The sequence below is a fragment of the Haliotis rufescens genome, unplaced genomic scaffold (genome assembly GCF_023055435.1).
Source record: "Haliotis rufescens isolate VD_foot unplaced genomic scaffold, xgHalRufe1.0.p SCAF_1, whole genome shotgun sequence".
Lineage (NCBI taxonomy): Eukaryota > Metazoa > Mollusca > Gastropoda > Lepetellida > Haliotidae > Haliotis > Haliotis rufescens.
The window spans coordinates 29,759,979-29,782,190 of NW_025963779.1; the positions used below are offsets into that span (position 1 = coordinate 29,759,979).

The 22,212-nt window shown below is 43.6% G+C and overlaps 1 protein-coding gene across 1 annotated transcript in view; it reads left to right on the forward strand.

Annotated features, from left to right (window-relative positions):
• Nucleotides 1–3,811: 3,811 nt before the first annotated feature.
• Nucleotides 3,812–22,212, forward strand: part of LOC124114095 (sodium- and chloride-dependent neutral and basic amino acid transporter B(0+)-like) — a 38,762-nt gene continuing 20,361 nt past the window's right edge. Inside the window, exons 1-2 of the mRNA XM_046474648.2 lie at nt 3,812–4,171; nt 20,750–20,876. Coding sequence (XP_046330604.2) covers nt 4,046–4,171; nt 20,750–20,876 — 253 coding nt within the window. The 5' untranslated portion in view covers nt 3,812–4,045. The remainder of the gene's footprint in view (nt 4,172–20,749; nt 20,877–22,212) is intronic.

Genomic DNA, 22,212 nt, shown 5'->3' on the forward strand with positions numbered 1-22,212 from the left:
CGTTAAGTCCCCATGCCGTCATATAGCTTGAATATTGCTGAATGCTGCGTTAAACAACAAACAAACGTTACTTTGTTGTTTAACGCCGCACTCAGCAATAGTCCAGCTGTGTGACGGCGGTCTGCAAATAATCGAATCTTGACCAGACAATTCATTTATTGATATCATCAGCATCTATCTAATGCAATTGGGATACGATGACATGCATCAACCAAGTCAGCGAGCCTGACCACCCGATCTCATTAGTCGCCTTCCTTAACAACAAGCATGGGTTGCTTAAGATGAATACTAACCCGGATCTTCAATGGGGCTGTGTGCAATCCGCAACTTTCATGACTTGTGTATGTATATCATTCAAAGTTAACTTTGTTGTTTGTCACTGCACTCAGCAATATTCCAGCTATATGACGGCGGCCTGTAAATAATCGAGTCTGGACCAGATAATCCTGTGATTGATACTTTGAGCAATGGCAAGAGTACGATGACATGAAATCAACCACGTCGCCGAACCTGACCACCCCATTCATGTGGTCGCCTCTTTAGACCAGTTTCGAAATCGGTTCGCCCCGATTATGTTTCTAGGTTTGTCAGCACCATACCCGTGCTCTAGGGTTTCACCGAAGTGGTAAACGTCTTAGACCAGCTCGCCGCGAATAGCTGCAAAATTGCTGATGCGGCGTTAAGCAATATTCACTCACTCACTTAGACCAGCATCACATCGGGCTTTCCTCCCACATTAAGCTGACACGCCGTGATATAGCTGGAATACTGTTAAAAGCGGCGTTAAACCCAATTCACTCACTCTTTCGACCAGCATAGGTTGCTGGGGACTATTCTAACGCCACGCGGGCATTCCGTGTCCACTTGGTCACAACCCATAAAGAAATGCATTGTACGCGAAGGGCCGATGGCTTTTCATTGAAAGCAAATATATGAAAAATAACTGTGGATGGTTCTCAGAGGTAAACAGTGCCTGCTGCCTGCCCATCTTGAAAATATGTTAGCACAAGAAGTCGCATCCAGCGTTCTTTGGCCTGTAGCCCCCGTGTCATCGACCCATTGTTCTTCACGCACCTTGGCCAACAAGCCCAAGGCTGTTCTGCTCGGCTGGTTGCACTTAATGGCTGAACATCCTCGAAATGCATGAAGACATTCAGATATGGACATGCACGACTGACGACTAAGTGCGTGATATAGCGGGGTTACACCAATACAAATAACTCATTCCTCCACTCAAGTCCCACTGCAACTACATAGGCAATACTCATTTAATACGTAGGAGCCCATTTATCCGAAAAGGCAAACACAATGAACCTGTAAGACCGGATTCTTAATATTACTGGTATCACTGAGGGGAAGAGATGTCCTCTGAAACAACAACTTGAACGATCCTTCACTCGTGTCCTGGCACAACGGACTGGGGGGGGGGGGGGGGGGGGGGTGTTAAAAAAATGCGTGTTTTTAAAAAAAAAAAATTAACACCACGGTCTCCTTCAGCTCAAAGAGTAACTGGGTGAGTTGGGTTTAACGCCGCTTTTAACAGTATTCCAGTTATATCACGGCGTGTCAGCTTAATGTGGGAGGGAAGTCCGAAGTGATGCAGGTCTCAGACGTTTACTACTTCGGTGAAACCCATGAGCACGGGTTTAGTGTTGACAAACCTAGAAACATAACCGAGGCGAACCGGGATTCGAACGCCCAATCATAGGTTTCTGGCGTGCCTAAGGGACGCAACTCTGCACAGCGAATCGCGGCGCCTAGACACCCGTGCCCCCTCGGCTCAAAGAACGAACGTCATTTGTGAGTCCGCCATCTTGGATTTACTGTATGGCTGTGGCCATTGTGCAATCCTCGACAGATTCCCGATTATGTGCAATTACCAGGGTTCCCAAATTCACACGAAAGGGTGGCCATGCGAATCTGTAACAATTCTCAGCATGATCGACATTTGACGTGAAAAATCTTTTTTTCCTCGTGCTTACAAATGTAAAAAGACGAAGACGGGAGCATTCCCGGCTTTTCATAAGAGAGACGAAATGTATTTCAGCAAGGCATTTGCTGTACGCCAATGCACACAATTATTACAAAGAGATCGCAGAAGTCACTACTAATTTAATGTTAAGACTGTGGGACTGATTTAAGTGTTCTGATTTGTGTTCTTGTGGTACATATGGGGTAAATACCACTATAGTAATTGATATATCTTACCCTACACAACACACGCCGTTAAGTCCCCCTTGCTCCCTCGGGTGTAACACGATACACTCTGAGGTATCGTCTGTTTGCTACAAGTCTCATGGGTGAAAGGTGCTGTGTTACATTGGGTTGGTGATGTCGCCCAGATACCCGACATTCAGTCTTTTGGTCGGCATTAAGACGACTCCATATAACTACTTACATTTATATCTCATACCAACTTCAGATTTGCTCGATTTCAACCCTGTTTAATGAAAAGTATTTGAGATATTCATTGGGCATATGTCATTCAAAAAATCTAACAAGCAGTGACCTCGGCCGGGCTACAGAAATATTTATCCCCCATATTTCCCAAATTTGTTCACTTGCTTTTTTATTTACGACATGGAGAAACATTTCAAGTGGGTTTCTGTCTGGCACTAGTGTTTTTGCACTTACTTTCATTAGAATTGATTTAAGGATTAACTTATGGATATCGACTTTTTTATTATGAGGAACACAAAGTTTAGGAGTATATACTTAGTACCCATTCATAAGGTGAATGTCAGCAATAAGTTCTCTTCCTTATGTGTATCGCTTCTAAATGCCTTTCAAAGACAAGAATTAAAATTTAGTTAGTTAGTTAAGATTGTTTTACTTTTCGAGATGTTTTGAACAAGATTATGAGAATGCCTGTTAAACCGCTTATGGAGTGGAAGTTACAAATAAGTGCACGCGATTAACAGGGGAGAAGGTCACGGTTTTGCTATCGGACATTAGTACAATTCTATAACTGTTAAAGAAATCTTGTAGATCTAACACTGCTGAGTTAGCTTTGACCTATTTTGGAATGAATATAACAGCATACAGATTAACAGCAGCGAAGGCGTTACCTGCAACAGCCATGAAACCGGTTTCCGATCACAAACATCACAGAAATTACCTGGCCTCTCGTCACACTGCCAACACCTGTATAAAACCGCTCCGGTTCAGAAAACACAAGGCTTAAGTTATCCTATATCTTATCCTATAAAATATATATGTTGCCAGAGGGTTTATATGTTTACACTGTACGGTACACTTCATTCATACCGGTCAGTGTGAGATAAACAGGTGCTCGGAGAGAAAGAGAGAGGGTGGGGGTGGGGGCTGGGTGCAAGAGGAGTGAAAGCGAATGGGAGAGAGAGAGAGTAAAGTTCCGGGGTAGAATTGGTCTTCAACAACCCATGCTTGCCGTAAAAGGCGACTATGCATGTAAGAGGCGACTAACGGAATCGGGTGGTCAGGCTCGCTGACTTACCTGATGCATGTCATCGTATCCAAATTGCGTTGATAGATGCTCATGATGTCAATCATTGGATTGTCTGGTCCAGACGTATTTACAGACCGCCGTCATAGAGCTGGAATATTGCTGAGTGCAGCGTTAAAGAACAAACAAACAAATCTGTAAGCGAGCATTTTTTGGGGTGTCTGTCTATCCCTCTCCCCTGTGTGGGGGCGTGCGTGCGTGCGTGCGTGCGTGCGTGTGTGTCCTGTAGATGTTCAATGAAAAAACAATAACCACTCGTGTTCACACCCAGTAAATCAAGTACATGAGTCATGACTCAAGTTTGTTATCACAACCAAACCCATCCTTCCGTGAATCCCGAATATCATCAAATAGTTCATTCAGCAGCCTGTTCTTGCACGTCGGAAAACCGTTTCTGGCCCTGAAACGAGAACAGAGCGCCACAATACCGTACCCGTAGGTTACCCGGGGGTCTAGCGATCAATCCTTGTCGACAACAATCGGTGGAGTCCGTCCTCTGCGCAACATCTTTAGATCTTGGAAAGTGAGGATTTCTTGGACGTGGATTGTTAAGTGCCAGCCATGTCTACAGATACGGCCTTACAGGTGCATTCCTTGAAACAAACAGTGGATGCGCTGTCGGAGAAAGTTGACAGGAACCACAGCGAATTACTTGCCGCCGTTGGTAAGAAGAAGAAAAAGGACGAGGTGAGTTTTGTGACCCTTACAAATGTGAAGCTACTAACAATTTAGGGAAAGAAGGCCAGTTTGTTTTGAGAAATATCAAATAAGTTGTTTTCCTATATGATAACGAACTCGGGTATTTGTCGGTAAATATATTTTTTGGGAGGGAATACGTGATTGCGTTTGCTAAATGGGTATTGGTCAATGACGAAGACGTTACTAACAAATCACAAATACACATTGAACATGCCTGATTCAACGTTTTCGTCGGCAGCAGGGTATGGTATGAAAATGTATAGAAATGTGGTTGCTTTCGATCTGTTATCATTATTCAAAGTTCACATTTTCGACGACCAAAGTAATCGTGTTTTAAAAATTAATTGTGTAACTTGTAAACTCGCTCGAATCAACAACCCTGCGAGCAAAATTGCCACAGACACTGCATGCACCCCACAACTAGTCCGTGCGCAGCTTAATCACGTAATGTCTGATTCTTGGCACGCTTGACTGTACACATAGGAGTGAGCTTACGTCAGTCGAACAGTCATCGTGAAAGTTTGTATATCCCTGAGCGAAATCATATAGGATGTCTCTAAAAGAAAACCTTATCCGACATGGCGATCAGGAAATCGGCTTATGGTCCTCTGGTGTTGCAATTCAAGAAAGACGTTTAAAGTAACTTAAAACATGTTTGTGCTGTAAATGAAAGTAAGTTCCATAAAAGGTGATAACTCAGACTAATATATTACTCAACATTTGTCAAGGACCGCAAACCCACGTTCAATCTTTTTTTGTGTTTATTAAACATGAAAGGAATTGAAAAAGCTTACGGTAAATCAAATTGAAAGGCGAAACATGGACAAAACTTATCTCTGCAAGATCAGGAATGTAGGTCTGGCCCTGGCCGTTGTTATTCATACGGTGTTGGTTGATTGAAAAAAACGCACCATGCAAACAAGGCCGCTCTGGCTACAAAGTGCTTAAAAAATTGCGTTGTTCATACGTGACCGGTTACGCCCGGTATGCCAGTTGTGTTGGGATTGACAAACAATGGCGTAACATTCAGCTTGGGTGTAGGAGGTTGTGTGTGATAAAACATACGGGCCGGTGTAGGAGGTTGTGTGTTATGTAACATACAGGCCGGGTGTTGGACGTTGTGTGTGATGTAACATACGGGCCGGGTGTAGGAGGTTGTGTGTGATGTAACATACAGGCAGGGTGTAGGAGGTTGTGTGTGGTGTAACATACAGGCAGGGTGTAGGAGGTTGTGTGAGATGTAACATACAGCTCGGGTGTAGGAGGTTGTGTGATGTAACATACGGGCCGGGTGTAGGAGGTTGTGTGTGATGTAACATACATGCCGGGTGTAGGAGGTTGTGTGATGTAACATACGGGCCTGGTATAGGAGGTTGTGTGTGATGTAACGTACAGGCCGGGTGTAGGAGGTTGTGTGTGGTGTAACATACAGCTCGGGTGTAGGAGGTTGTGTGAGATGTAACATACAGGCCGGGTGTAGGAGGTTGTGTGTGATGTAACATACAGCTCGGGTGTAGGAGGTTGTGTGTGATGTAACATACAGCTCGGGTGTAGGAGGTTGTGTGAGATGTAACATACAGCTCGGGTGTAGGAGGTTGTGTGTGATGTAACATGCGGGCCGGGTGTAGGAGGTTGTGTGAGATGTAACATACAGGCCGGGTGTAGGAGGTTCTGTGATGTCACATACAGGCCGGGTGTAGGAGGTTGTGTGAGATGTAACATACAGGCCGGGTGGAGGAGGTTGTGTGTGATGTAACATGCGGGCCGGGTGTAGGAGGTTGTGTGAGATGTAACATACAGGCCGGGTGTAGGAGGTTGTGTGAGATGTAACATACAGGCCGGGTGTAGGAGGTTCTGTGATGTCACATACAGGCCGGGTGTAGGAGGTTGTGTGAGATGTAACATACAGGCCGGGTGTAGGAGGTTCTGCGATGTCACATACAGGCCGGGTGTAGGAGGTTGTGTGAGATGTAACATACGGGCCGGTGTAGGAGGTTGTGTGTTATGTAACATACAGGCCGGGTGTTGGACGTTGTGTGTGATGTAACATACGGGCCGGGTGTAGGAGGTTGTGTGTGATGTAACATACAGGCAGGGTGTAGGAGGTTGTGTGTGGTGTAACATACAGGCAGGGTGTAGGAGGTTGTGTGAGATGTAACATACAGCTCGGGTGTAGGAGGTTGTGTGATGTAACATACGGGCCGGGTGTAGGAGGTTGTGTGTGATGTAACATACATGCCGGGTGTAGGAGGTTGTGTGATGTAACATACGGGCCTGGTATAGGAGGTTGTGTGTGATGTAACGTACAGGCCGGGTGTAGGAGGTTGTGTGTGGTGTAACATACAGCTCGGGTGTAGGAGGTTGTGTGAGATGTAACATACAGGCCGGGTGTAGGAGGTTGTGTGTGATGTAACATACAGCTCGGGTGTAGGAGGTTGTGTGTGATGTAACATACAGCTCGGGTGTAGGAGGTTGTGTGAGATGTAACATACAGCTCGGGTGTAGGAGGTTGTGTGTGATGTAACATGCGGGCCGGGTGTAGGAGGTTGTGTGAGATGTAACATACAGGCCGGGTGTAGGAGGTTCTGTGATGTCACATACAGGCCGGGTGTAGGAGGTTGTGTGAGATGTAACATACAGGCCGGGTGGAGGAGGTTGTGTGTGATGTAACATGCGGGCCGGGTGTAGGAGGTTGTGTGAGATGTAACATACAGGCCGGGTGTAGGAGGTTCTGCGATGTCACATACAGGCCGGGTGTAGGAGGTTGTGTGAGATGTAACATACAGGCCGGGTGGAGGAGGTTGTGTGTGATGTAACATACAGGCCGGGTGTAGGAGGTTGTGTGTGATGTAACATGCGGGCCGGGTGTAGGAGGTTGTGTGAGATGTAACATACAGGCCGGGTGTAGGAGGTTGTGTGTGATGTAACATACAGCTCGGGTGTAGGAGGTTGTGTGTGATGTAACATACAGCTCGGGTGTAGGAGGTTGTGTGTGATGTAACATACAGGCCGGGTGTGGGAGGTTGTGTGTGATGTAACATACAGCTCGGGTGTAGGAGGTTGTGTGTGATGTAACATACAGGCCGGGTGTAGGAGGTTGTGTGTGATGTAACATACAGGCCGGGTGTAGGAGGTTGTGTGAGATGTAACATACAGGCCGGGTGTAGGAGGTTGTGTGTGATGTAACATACAGCTCGGGTGTAGGAGGTTGTGTGTGATGTAACATACAGGCCGGGTGTAGGAGGTTGTGTGTGATGTAACATACAGGCCGGGTGTAGGAGGTTGTGTGTGATGTAACATACAGCTCGGGTGGAGGAGGTTGTGTGTGATGTAACATACAGGCCGGGTGTAGTAGGTTGTGTGTGATGTAACATACAGCTCGGGTGTAGGAGGTTGTGTGTGATGTAACATACAGGCCGGGTGTAGGAGGTTGTGTGTGATGTAACATACAGGCCGGGTGTAGGAGGTTGTGTGTGATGTAACATACAGCTCTGGTTTAGGAGGTTGTGTGTGATGTAACATACAGGCCGGGTGTAGGAGGTTGTGTGTGATGTAACATACAGGCCGGGTGTAGGAGGTTCTGTGATGTCACATACGGGCCGGGTGTAGGAGGTTGTGTGAGATGTAACATACAGGCTGGGTGTAGGAGGTTGTGTGTGATGTAACATACAGCTCGGGTGTAGGAGGTTGTGTGTGATGTAACATACAGGCCAGGTGTAGGAGGTTGTGTGTGATGTAACATACAGGCCGGGTGTAGGAGGTTGTGTGTGATGTAACATACAGCTCGGGTGTAGGACGTTGTGTGTGATGTAACATACAGGCCGGGTGTAGGAGGTTGTGTGTGATGTAACATGCGGGCCGGGTGTAGGAGGTTCTGTGAGATGTAACATACAGCTCGGGTGTAGGAGGTTGTGTGTGATGTAACATACAGCTCGGGTGTAGGAGGTTCTGTGAGATGTAACATACAGCTCGGGTGTAGGACGTTGTGTGTGATGTAACATACAGCTCGGGTGTAGGAGGTTCTGTGAGATGTAACATACAGCTCGGGTGTAGGAGGTTGTGTGTGATGTAACATACAGCTCGGGTGGAGGAGGTTGTGTGAGATGTAACATACAGCTCGGGTGTAGGAGGTTGTGTGTGATGTAGCACACAGGCCGGGTGTAGGAGGTTGTGTGATGTAACATACGGGCCGGGTGTAGGACGTTGTGTGTGATGTAACATACAGCTCGGGTGTAGGAGGTTGTGTGTGATGTAACATACAGCTCGGGTGGAGGAGGTTGTGTGAGATGTAACATACAGCTCGGGTGTAGGAGGTTGTGTGTGATGTAACATACGGGCCGGGTGTAGGAGGTTGTGTGTGATGTAACATACAGCTCGGGTGTAGGAGGTTGTGTGATGTGGATTCGGATTCTGGTTAAAAACGGATATGTGTAAATAGCCCAAAAGTCAACAAACTGTACAAGGGACAAACATTAAGGTATGAGTCAATAACTATAGGCATCTTTTACTCCACCATAAGAGAGTTACAGACATATAAATACAGTATTTACAAGTGTACAAAAATAGGCATTCCTATGTTAAGTCTATGCCTGCTCACATTTCAGAAAATATTTTATGTTTCTTCACAAGGTCAATGTATGTCTTCAATTGGAAGAGACCTTTGACTGCAGCGTTTGCAAAGTTCTCTGCAGTTTCCGGATTTGCTGGGATTGGGGGCCCACATGCTAGCAGACGGCAAACTACCTCTATATCCTGCTTGTTAGGGGGCACAGGTGGCCCAGTCGTCTAAGGCGCCGCGATTCGCTGTGCAGAGTTGTGGGTTCGAATCCTGGTTCGCCCCAATTATGTTTCTAGGTTTGTCAGCACCATACCCGTGCTCGTGGGTTTCACCGAAGTGGTAAACGTCTGAGACCTGCATCACTTCGGGCTTTCCTCCCACATTAAGCTGACACGCCGTGATATAACTGGAATAGTGTTAAAAGCGGCGTTAAACCCAACTCACTCACTCACTCCTGCTTGTTATGGACTTGCACAGGACAAGTGTCGACTGTGCTACACCACAATCTGTCTCGGAGATGCTCGGTCTGTGGACAAATATACACAACATAAACGAGCAAGTCCTTGTGGACACTTGCACGTGTCACACACACCCTGATTTCCACAGGTCTCCAGACTGCCACACAGCTGGATCACCAAGGTTGCAGCTTGCTTCAGATCTGGATTTCTGTCAGCAATTCTCCACGCTTTGTGAGGCGAGATATTCGGATCAACTTGTTTAAAGTGTTTTAGATCTGGATCAGAATTTATGCGTTTTCTCCACGCTTCAAATTCATTAATATGTTCTATTCAACCAAGACGCAGGGGATGAACGTTTTGTAAGCTTAGGTTTATTTGTTTGTTTAACCCCGCACTCAGCAATATTCCGGCTATGCGACGGCGGTCTGTAAATAATCGAGTCTGGAACAGACAATCCAGTGATTGATATCATGAGCATCGATCCACGCAATTGGGATCGATGACATGCATTTACCAATTCATCAAGCCTGATCACCCGATCCCGTTAGTCGCCTCTTACAAGCATAGTCGCCTTTTATGGCAAGCATGGGTTGCTGAAGACGTATTCTACCCCGGATCTTCAAGGGTCTTTTGTAAGGTCATAGCTGACAGTTTTCCAGATCGATATCCCTGTCCTCTCTAGTCCAGTTCCGCTCTATTTGCCTCGTCAATAACACGCTCTGTGCCCGAGGCAAGGTCAACACAGTCAGCAGCGCAAGGCATTCAGCTGTATTCACATTTGCTCAGTATGTCTTATTCATGAGAATAAAGGAGATTCAATGTTCAACACAATAACAAAAGATCGATTCAACGGAAACTGTTGCAGAAATTTAAATTTGTAGCAAGGTCTTTGCGTCTCGCTCGACTTGATGTTCGCTGAACGACGAAATTGACGCGTTATTTATTGAATATGATAGGTGTATATCACACGACTGAAGACGGGGTTTACTGTTTGTCAATGTGGAATCCAACAGCATCTCACTCGTGAAGATCCGGAGTAGAATTGGTCCTCAGCAACTCTTGTCGGGATCGGGTGGTCAGGTTCACTTAAATAACAAACAAACAAAAGATAACACTAGTGTTGTCATGGAGAGGAGGGGAGACGGTGTCTTGCGGTTTGTAATGTACATCAGTTCATTTTCATGATATAACATCACAGTATCCATAATTATACAACACACACTCAAACTGGCAAGGTGAACATACAATAGCAAGTGCGTCATGGGAAAGACTTTCTGAGTCAATGTCTTTCTGTATGTTTTAAAGTTACCATATTTTTTATTTCATGAATGAATCTGGATTGGTAATACAAGCAAACCTTTGCCGGTTCAGGAAAAACAGATTACATTTGGTGACTTTATATAAGCATGTTCATGTTTAATATGTGTATATACATGCACAATACATAGAATTAATCTGCATTAATGTCAATAGTTTGCCCAAAATGTAATTTGGATTATACCTACTGTTCCAATCTTTTACTTATGACAATAAAATCGTCGACTGATTTTCTGGGTTAACACAACGTCCCGATGCAAACGTCTTTGGTGTCAGCCAAAGTGTGATCAGCAGGGCATGGAATCGATATGAAATGACCTGCGGAACGCCAGTGGCTTTAACGTTTCTACTCGGATAGTGCGTAATTGTCTCAGTGAGGCTGGTATGCGGTCACGGAGGGCATGCATTCACATCCCACTGATCCGCCGTCACAGGCTGGTACTTTATGATCAGGCTGAAGATCACCTCAATTGGTCAGGCCAGGACTGGGCTCCACTAGCTTTCACCGAGTCGAGAAACTATCTAGACTTCTCAGATCGTCTGCCGGATTGTGGCGTAGACAGGATTCCAACGTAGCCGAACATCAGCTCCATGGAGGGGGCTCAGTGATGATTTGGGGGGATCAGTAGAGCTGGGAGAACTGATCTCCCTGTCCTATATCGAGGTACGATGACTGGTGTGCGCTACAGAGATGACTTTCTGGATGTGTCCGTGAAACCGTATCGGACCGGACTATCTCCATGGACGATAACGCACGACCTCATCGTGCCAGGGCCGCTGATGCCTACATAGAGCAGGATAGCATTGTTTGCACGGAGTGGCCAGCCCGTTCACAAGACCTCAACCCCATGGAACACATGTGGAACGAGATGCATATCGCCCTCTCACGACGCCCTGTCCTCCCGGCAACTCGGCTGTGTTCTTACTGAAGAGTGGAACAGTCTTCCTTTCCGGACACTTACTTGGGGCATGGGACAACGGTGCCAGGCTGCGATCTCATCACGTGAATCACATACGCTCTTCTGGGAGTTGTTTTTGGACAATGAATAAAAATGATGTTTTCGTGATTTATTGACGTTTTGGTCAGAGAGTATTATGTTGACGGCTGATCTGACTGGTTATTGGTCACATGTTGTCTGTTGACATTGTGTGGCACATGACAACGAAGTTTTGATCATCAAAAATGTCTTCACGCTATATTATCTTTGGCTATTTCAACAGATGCACACAATCCGTAGCAAACTGTGAGTAGTATATTACAACAATAGTGGAAAATAGCCATTGTGAGAGATGTATACCTATCTCCTTATATGGACATGGGACAAGTGTTAAACCCATGTGCTTATGTCTTTCTACTTCTTGAATAGGAATGTCGGTCTGTTACCGAGATCTGCTTTACGAGTGAATGTGATGCTTTCAGTCATAATGGGCTTTGATATGCACCTTTTTACAGTTAGATACAGAGGCATACAATAAAATTAAGACGAAACATTTCAAGTCAAGTGTAATTGAAAAGCCATTACTGTCACATGTTCAGCCATTAAAACCACTACCTTTGAAACGCAAGAGGTATTCCAAACTGATTTGGTGTTCAGTCAATTCAGGTCTCACGCCCTTTGATGACACACCAGTTGAGTTGAGCGAAGTTGAGTTTTTGTGAATTTTCACTCTTTGAAATGTAGTAGACAAACGTGAAACCCTTATGTGTATGTCTAGACACCTCCTGAGAGTAACATATATTTGCATGGGTTCTTGTTTCCACTGTTTAACATACTTATTAATATATAACATTTCGAAGTGTTTTTTCTGTTTAATGGGCCTCGTGGCCTACAGTACAAAAGATCCATTCATATTTTATAGAAAAATGTGAAATTTCATCCAATTACAACATGCATGGGTGGAACAAAATGTCATAAAATGATTTGTTTGTTCAGTTTCAGACTATAAAGAAATTAAATTTCTCTTAAGGAACAGAGCAATTCTTTTTTGTACATGTACATCATGTACATAATTGCCATTAACAATTTAAACTTATCCTCTGAAGGAAAATTTATGAAAATATGATGGAATAAATTGTTGGCGACTATTTCTGTATGCCGGGCATACCAATACAAAATGATACTGCCAAATCACATTTTTCACATAAACTTTCTAATACATTTGAGGAATTTAAATCATTTGAGGATTGTAATTTTTGAATATTCAAGTGGTGAGAAGAGCATCTAAATTTACACATAATTCTTATCAAATCCTTGTGTTCTAAATGTAGAATATAGGATTCGGGAGTTAACAGTGTCTTAAAACTAGAATAAGTTTCTAAAAAAAGAGAATTTTCTACTTTACTATGCCAATTTTGAATTCCAATATCCTTACACCGTTGTTTGCACTGCTGCAGAAATGCATCCACAGCACCATACGATTGCATAATCCAAACATATGAAAAACCTGAATTGAACAAAACTTCCCGAACGTGACTGACCCTGTTTACTCTTCCTAACTTATCATGTGATTTCAACATGGCATAACAAGCCCTGGGATATCTACCACAATCTAAGGTTAAAAGTTTACACCAATATTTGATAACTTTTGTGAAACACTCAACAAATATATAATTTCTTCCACAGTCTCCGAGAACCGCATTGCTGGAAGAATATTTGGATAAACCTATGAACCTTTTCTATTTTATCGTTATATTTAAATCCCCAAATCTCGGAACCATGTGTCAAAATCGGTAATATTTTAGTATCGAAAATTCTACATGCAACAGAAAAGGAAATATTTGGAAACTTATAAAATACTCGAATGACAGAAAATGCAGATTTTCTAGCCTGGATCGCCAATGTTTCACATGCCTTTGACCAAACTAAACGAGAAGAGAAAACAATTCCTAAATATTTATAATATGTAACAGCCGATAACTGAATTCCTTTATAGAACCATTTTTCACAAGCTCTGAGAGTGCCTCCATTTCTAAACACAACAACATTTGACTTACCTAAATTAACTTCTAACCCCCATTTCTTAGTGAACTTTTCTAAACTATTTAGCCGCTTTTGAAGATTAATAACTGCATTCGCTACCAACACCACATCATCTGCAAATAAAAGCAGTAAAATGTCTTCAATATCCTGATTTACAAATATTCCCCTGTCTGAATCTTCCTTTATATCATCAGTCAACTGGTTTATAAAAAATATAAACAATATGGGACTTATCATGCACCCTTGTCGAACACCAGATGTAGTACAAAATGTTTCAGTATACTTACTACCGATTTTAACACATGCCTTTACACGGCTATACATACTTTGTAGAACATAATATAATTTACCATGAAATCCATTTAATAATAACCTATATAATAACTTTTCTCTATCAACTAAGTCAAATGCCTTTTTGAAATCAATGAAGACTGCATAAAATCTGTGATTTGGTTTACTAAGGTATTTTTGACATAGTGACTGAAGAACAAACATATAATCCACAGTTGCATGTCCCTTTCTAAAACCGGCCTGTGATTCATCAACTTTATCAAATAATTCTACCCATTTCCTAATTCTTGATTCGACAATATTAGTAAAAACTTTCCCCATAACACCTAACAACAAAATAGCTCTAAAGTTGATTGGGTCTCGAAGTCTCCCCTTATACAAGGGAATAACTGCACCAATATTCCAAGTTTCAGGGAAAACTCTACTATCTAAGACTACATTAAATAATACAACAAAATCTGATGCCAATAATTGGGCATTCTTAAGAAACTCAGCTGGAATACCATCTATACCTGGGGCTTTATCAGCTTTTAATTCTTAATTGAAGTAATTACCTCCTTCCGTAATCCTACTTGATAAAAAATCAATAGTTTCATCCCTACACAACTGACAATTTTCAACATTATGACCTACCACATAAGTCTTAACTAAATCATCAAATTCTGGATCACCCGACTCACTCTGTGGATTTAATAAAGATTCAAAATACTGAAACCATATATGGGCTGAAATACCACCGCTATCAACGCTTTTTGACGAAAGCAACTGTCTAATCTTTCTCAAAAAAAGTTTACAATCATGCGACTCCACAGCAGCCTTCACCTCAACTTCTATATTTCTTTTATAACAAAATACATCAGCTGACATAGGTGAGTTCATGGGTTTAAGTTGCAACTGTAATGTACATGTAATAGGTAGATGATCACTGTAGGTATTGCTACCACTTCCATATCTACTATACACGAAAAAAAGCCAGTGGACACAAGGAAGTAGTCCACAAGACTTACTCCATTTCTTCCAATAAATGTAAATGCTCCATATTTATCTTTTGCAGTTCGTCCATTTACAATGTGGATATTCCAAGTTTTACACAGTTCCAATAAAGACATGCCAACTTTATTGACCTGTTTATCCTGTGAAACTCTTGATTTATTAAAAGTGTCGGCAGTGTAATGTTCATCTAACTGGAGATAATCTTGATCATAATCCTCTTCCAAAATATAACCATCTTGATTTGCCGTTCTCTCATTTAAATCTCCCATTATAAAAATTTCACAGTCATTTCCATATTCATAACTAAGAACACTGACAGCAATTTTACTGTCTAATTCATCCATTCCATCCGTATTAAAATTTCTGTACATGTGAGATTTTTCAGGTAAAATATAAACAGCACCAATAATGAACTGATGAAAAACGGACTGAAATAAAACAAATACACAGTTTTTCCATTCTGGATGGAGTCTTATACAAAATTTGATAGTAAACTATGGAGATACAAACAACAACACACGAAAATCTACCTCTATCATTGTGTCTTGCGGCAAATGAAGAAAAACAAACATGGTCTGGGAAATAGTTTCCATTAAACTAAGACCGCCTCCGTGGTCTAGTGGTAGAGCGTCCGCCCGGAGAGCGGAAGGTCCGGGGTTCGATTCCCGGCCGCGTCATACCAAAAGACGTTAAAAGATGGTACTTGTTGTTACCCTGTCTGGCGCTCGGCATTAAGGGGCTAAAACAAGGACTGGTCGGCTCGGAGTCAGTATACTGTGTCTGAGTGGGGTATTCATGTTAAACTGCGGCATGGTATTTCAGTGAGCCAGCACTATAAATCGGCATCAGTCCGGACTAGTACAAGCAGCCACACAAACACGTGCATGCACGTCGCTATATAAGTGCAATAATCTTGGACGCGACGTTAAACCCAATTTCACCTCACCTCTATTAAACTAATGATGTGATACGAGGAGAGAAAAGAAAAGAAATCTTGATGACACAGATGTGAGCGCAGCCCACATATATTCCACGAACACAGTGGCAGTTTCCGTCTTATCGATTTTCGATTTGATACTTGTGACACAACAACAGGGATGTGCTGTAACTTGTATTTACATTTTAAAAATGTTCAAGACTGAGGTCAGAAAACTTTACATGTACTCTAAAATTCCAGTGTCTTTTCGTTTGTAGAGCCAAAGCATCACTTCACATAAAAACGTTATTAGTAGCTCGATTTCCATCTAGATTATACAAGCGTCTTTAAAAACTTGACACACTTCTCAATCGATTAACAACAGTATCAGACCAACCCATATCGCCAATTTCCTGCACGTGGTTTCACCGAAGTAGTAAACGTCTGAGACCCGCATCATTTCGGGCTTTCTTCCCACATTAAGCTGACACGCCGTGATATAACTGGAAAAAATGTTAAGAAGCGGCTCACTAATCACAACTCACTCACTCACTTTAGCGGTGATACATTCCACCACAGCTAAGGATCCAAAGATGTAGGAGTAAATCAATACTGACTGCGGTAAATGTGTTCTCTAGCTAAGTTAAGACTGGTCGAACCCGTGAAGATTCCGTGGTAGAATAGGTCTTCAGCAACCCATACTTGCCGTACAAGGCGACTATGCTTGTCGTACAAGGCGACTATGCTTGTCGTAAAAGGCGACTATGCTTGTCGTAAAAGGCGACTAACCGGATCGGGTGGTCAGGCTCGCCGACTTGGTTGATACGCGTCATCGATCCCAATTGCGTGGATCGATGCTCATGATTTCAATTACTGGATTGTCTGGTCCAGACTCGATTATTTTACAGACCGCCGTCATATTGCTGGAATATTGCTGAGTGCGGCGTTAAACAATAAACAAACAAACAAACAAACAATAAGACTTGTCGAGTTTCAGTATAGACCTTAAACTGGTTCTACCAACGCAATCGGTCAAATCCACTTATAACAATGTCTTTGTAGTTGGCCGCCAGATATTGTTGCTCAATCGCCAATGTGTCGTATTATTTCTCCTGCTCTTAAGCCCGAACCTCTACCTCTACCCAGAATATGGGGCGGTCGGGTAGCCTAGTGGTTAAAGCGTTCGCTCGTCATGCCGAAAACCCGGGTTCGATTCCCTACATGGGTACAATGTGTGAAGCCCATGTGTGGTGTCCCCCGCCGTGATATTGCTGGAATATTGCTGAAAGCGGCCTAAAACAATTTTCACTCACTCACTCACTCTACCCAGAATATACTCGAGTCTCACTCGGGTCAGCCCGCCTCCGTGGTCTAGTGGGAGAGTGCCCGCCCGGGGAGCGGAAGGTCCGGGGTTCGATTCCCGGCCGCGTCATACCAAAAGACGTTAAAAGATGGTACTTGTTGTTACCCTGTCTGGCGCTCGGCATTAAGGGACTAAAACAAGGACTGGTCGGCTCGGAGTCAGTATACTGTGTCTGAGTGGGGTATTCATGTTAGACTGTGGCATGGTATCTCGGTGGACTAGCACTATAAATCGGCATCAGTCCGTACTAGTACAAGCAGCCATACAAACACACACACGTACATGCACGTCGCTATATATAAGTGCAATACTCTTAAACCCCATTTCCCCTCACCTCACTCGGGCCAATTGTAGCGATGGTGTCCCTGTGCATTTCCCATTGTGCAATGATGTTGTCATTTGTGAACGTTGGTTTTATACCCTCTGGATTATCGAACAGTACTGATATATGTTCCCCCTTGACTCGTGAATTGTAATAAACCTATCTATAAGCCAATTGTTCACTTATCTTGAAAAGAAATATATCTTCGGAGAAAACAGTCAATGTCTCCGAGCACAGTTCACTCATTGTGGCCACTAATAGCCACATTGGAATGGACTATACTCGACATTTGAGTCCATGGGTAGGGACAATCGGCTAAGCCTACTGGATCATAACATTCATCTGGCGGCATTATGTGAACCAACCGTTGTTCATTGTGTCCGACAAGTTGAAGGCCAAGTTTTCGGCATATGTTTTAATGGAGCACGTATGTGTTCAAGGCGTGTATAAACACCGCTCGCGTATACTTTACAGTACACAGAAGGCGATTATGTTGTAAGGAATACCCACCATGCACGCATTTCTAAGAGATACGAAGACTTAGTGTAAAGTTTGCCGAACAATTCAAGACCCAACTCCGTTGGCCAGTAGACTGCTTTCTTACAGGGTGACATGTCGTATGGTGTACAAGCTTTACGAGCAGAAGATAACCCTGACATGTAGTAGAATTTGGTACGAAATTAAAGATACAATTAATGTTTCCCGGACTGCACTAACTATTGCTCTCCAACAGATGGGTTGGTTGTTTTTCGTTGTTTAAGGCCGCAATATTCCAGCTATATGACGGCGCTCTGTAAATAATCGAGTCTGGACCAGACAATCCAGTGATTGATATCATGAGTATCGATCCACGCAATTATTTGTTTTGTTTGTTTATTGTTTAACGCCGCACTCAACAATATTCCAGCTACATGACGTCGGTCTGTAAATAATCGAGTCTGGACCAGACAATCCAGTGATTGATATCATGAGTATCGATCCACGCAATTGGGATCGATGACATGCATCAACCAAGTCAGCGAGTCTGACCACCCGATCCCGTTAGTCGCCTCTTACAACAAGCATAGTCGCCTTTTACGGCAAACATGTGTTGCTGAAGACCTATTCTACCCCGGATCTTCACGGGTTCCAAGAGATTGGATTTCGATACACTGTGCGTGGCAAAGACCGAGCAGTTTTCAGGGGAAAATATTCCATCCTGTCTATGAGGTCACATTATCTCCGGCCCATTCATAACTATCACAGTCAGGGCGTCCAGATAATTTACCTTGATGAATCATTCCACTGACTACATATGGCTGTCGGCAGATGGACAAAAAGCACCCATGGTACCATCAGGTAAAGGTACTCGTGTCATTGTGTTGCTTGCCGCATCCCATGATATGAGGCTTATTGATGGATGTGTGCTAGTTTTCGAGGCGAAAAAGAAAACTGGTGATTTTCTTAAGGAATTTTTAGGAGTTGATGTGTTCATAGACTGGTTGGAACTTCAGCTATTGCCCATTTTAAACAACGTCAGTGTCACTGTCATGGAGACCCGTGAAGATTCCGGGGTAGAATAGGTCTTCAGCATGCTTGTCGTAAAAGGCGACTATGCTTGTCGTAAAAGGCGACTAACGGGATCGGGTGGTCAGGCTCGCTGACTTTGCTGATGCATGTCATCGATCCCAATTGCGTGGATCGATGCTCGTGATGTCAATGACTGGATTGTCTGGTCCAGACTCGATTATTTACAGACCGACGTCATATAGCTGGAATATTGCTGAGTGCGGCGTTAAACAACAAACAAAACCAAACGAAACCATTGTCATGGATAACGCCAGTTAATACGAGTACGTCCGGGAAACAGATACTGTCGCCCCTGCCATGAGTAGTCTGAAGGCGACCATACAGGAATATATGACATTGTCGACTTCAGACCATAGTTCAACTCATGGGGAAAATCCGGCTGAATAAGAACCAAGTAAAATACAAGACACATGTGTTGGCGGCACAACACGGTTACGTTGTCTTACGTACGCCAGTCAGACATTGTGAGCTCAACCCTGCTATGTTGGCTATGTGTAAAGGGTTCGTGGCAAGACATAACACAACATTCAGAAGTACAGATTCATATACGTCATCAGCGGAGATAAATGCTACCTCAAGGAACCATCTGTAGAACAAATTCTTCTTGATTCCAAAACCTCAACCTTCCAATACTCCTCCCGTTTCATTGCTTTTAACTATTCCATCATGTTTCCAAGCAAATATAATGCAGTGCATATCCAGAATTGCTACCCCATCAACGCACATGTCAGTTAAGTACAATAACAACATTATTTTGAGACCACCCCCAACTTGGGTGACATTTGCACCTGTGAGGATGCACGGGACGGTGTGAGGTCATCACCTCGGGACAAGTGTTAGGTTATTACCTCAGGTTATAGGCCGTTTCATACACGTATGACAACACACGATTTTTTTAAGGTTATCATCATTTTACCTGTAAAAGTACATTTTAAGGGTAATCACAATGTCGGTTAGGACAGGCTAGATTAGGTCAATTCACGTTATTTTGATATATACTCTTTTTATAGTCCTATGACTCGTATTTATTAAATGAAGCCAGAAAGAAAACATTTTTCTAGCATTTCCGACAGTACTTATGTGTAAGATAACCCTAATTGCTTTGCCATGCGTTGTGACGCCATGCATAGTCCCTGGACACGCCAGAAACCTATGATCGTGGGTTCAATTCCCGGTTCGCCCCGATTATTTTTCTTATTTTACATTAAGTTGATATATCTTGTGTAATGTTCAAAGGGCGTTCAACCCTACTCACTCTCTCACCAGTAACGAAAGGTAATATGGTACATCCATAGTTTGTTATATTTATAGTTCCTTATAGCCGTAGATGGATATATATTTTAGGGCTGTATATGCATCTACTTGTTGATCGACTGTGTCGATTCCGGGTTAAAAAGGTCCCCAGCAACCCATTCTGGTCGCACCACTCGACTACATGGATTGGGTTGTCAGGTTCGTTGACTGGGTTGAGTGTATAATAATCAATCACTGTCTTTTTCTGGCTTAGTTATTTGTATCACCGATTGCGACGTTAAGCGACAAACCAACAAAACAACAAAAACTGGTTGAGCGTTTTACATTTAGGTTTCTAAGACTCGATTACTTACATGCTAGATCAAGTGATCAGGCTCGCCGATTTTGTTGATGTATAACAGTGTATCCCAATTGCGTGGATTGATGCTTATGATGCCCATCAACGGATTGTCTGGTCCAGACACAATTACTTAGTCAGTCGCAATACATATATCTTAGTGCCGCGTTAAACAAGAAATAAAAAACTGATTGTGTATGTTTTCAGGGAGATGAGAACGAGGAACGCGGCAACTGGGGCAGCAAGATCGACTTCTTCCTCTCATGCCTGGGTTACGCCGTCGGCCTCGGCAACGTGTGGAGGTTCCCCTACCTGTGCTACCGGAATGGGGGAGGTAAGTGGGGGTGTTTCATTACCATAGGGATGAAAGGAATTTGATGCAAGGAGACTTCTAGGCCTTGACCACCTTCTCAGGACTCGAGAAATAATATAATCCCGAGGACATTCCCGTTACAATACTGCCCCAGCAACATGTATTGGTCGTGAGAAGCGATCTGCTGGATCACGTGGTCAGCCACAGTTGCTCGCTGTGGGAATGTGCTCGTATTTCACACTCTCAGGTCTAGATTCAATTGTGCAAATGTCGCCGTGATTAAGCCGTGGTTCAAATTACACACATGAAAACCATATTGTACAAAACGCTTTAAACTAAAAAGTAGGTGTTAAGAGTTAGATATACCCTGATCTCGCCCTCTGGCAGATGAGTAAGTGAGTGTGGATTTACGCCGCTTTTAGCAATATTCCAGCAATATCAAGGCGGGGGACACCAGAAATGGGCTTAACACATTGTACTCATGTCGGGAATCGAACCCGGGTCTTCTGCGTGACGAGCGAACGCTTTAACCACTAGGCTACCCGACCGCCCACTCTGGCAGATGAACGTTGTCCGCGAGCTACCGTTTTGTAAGAAGAGACGGCTACCAACGATCCAGCAGCTTCGCGCATCACTGCAGTTTGTGTCAGATTATCGGCAAAGTCGGCGAGGGGCCAACGTATCAAGTGGAAACATCCTTTGTCCTCTGCCTCTCTCACATTTCATCAATTTAAAGCCCATCATCTCCTTGTAAGATGTTTGCGTCCTTGAAACAGAGGCCCCCCATTGGGACACCTGGTTGGATTTGAATCTTTGCAACCCATACAGGGTTAAACTATGGTAGTTACGCTTTGTGAAACGGGGCCCTGGTCGTATTTTGTTTTGGTTGTTATTTGACGCCGCACTCGGCAATATTCCAGCTATATGACGACGGTCTGTAAATAATCGAGTCTGGACCAGACAATACAGGGATTGACAGCATGAGCATCGATCTACGCAAATGGGATACAATGACATGCATCAACCAAATCAGCGAGGCTGATCACCCGATCCCGTTAGTCGTCTCTTACGACAAGCATAGTCGCCTCTTGCAGCAAACAAGGTTTGCTGAAGACCTATTCTCCACCCGGATCTGCAGGGTCGCCCTGGTCATAAGAGACGACGTAATGGTCAGGCTTAGATCTCTGCTCATAAATAATAATTGGATTGTCTGGTCCAGATTATATACAGGCCGCCATCATATAGCTGGAACCTTGTTGAAAGTGGCTTTACGTAACACACTGACAGAGGAATAAGCCTAGCGGGATTGAAATAGGCGTACTTCTACTACTACTGTTCCAAGCCCAAGAGGTTGCAA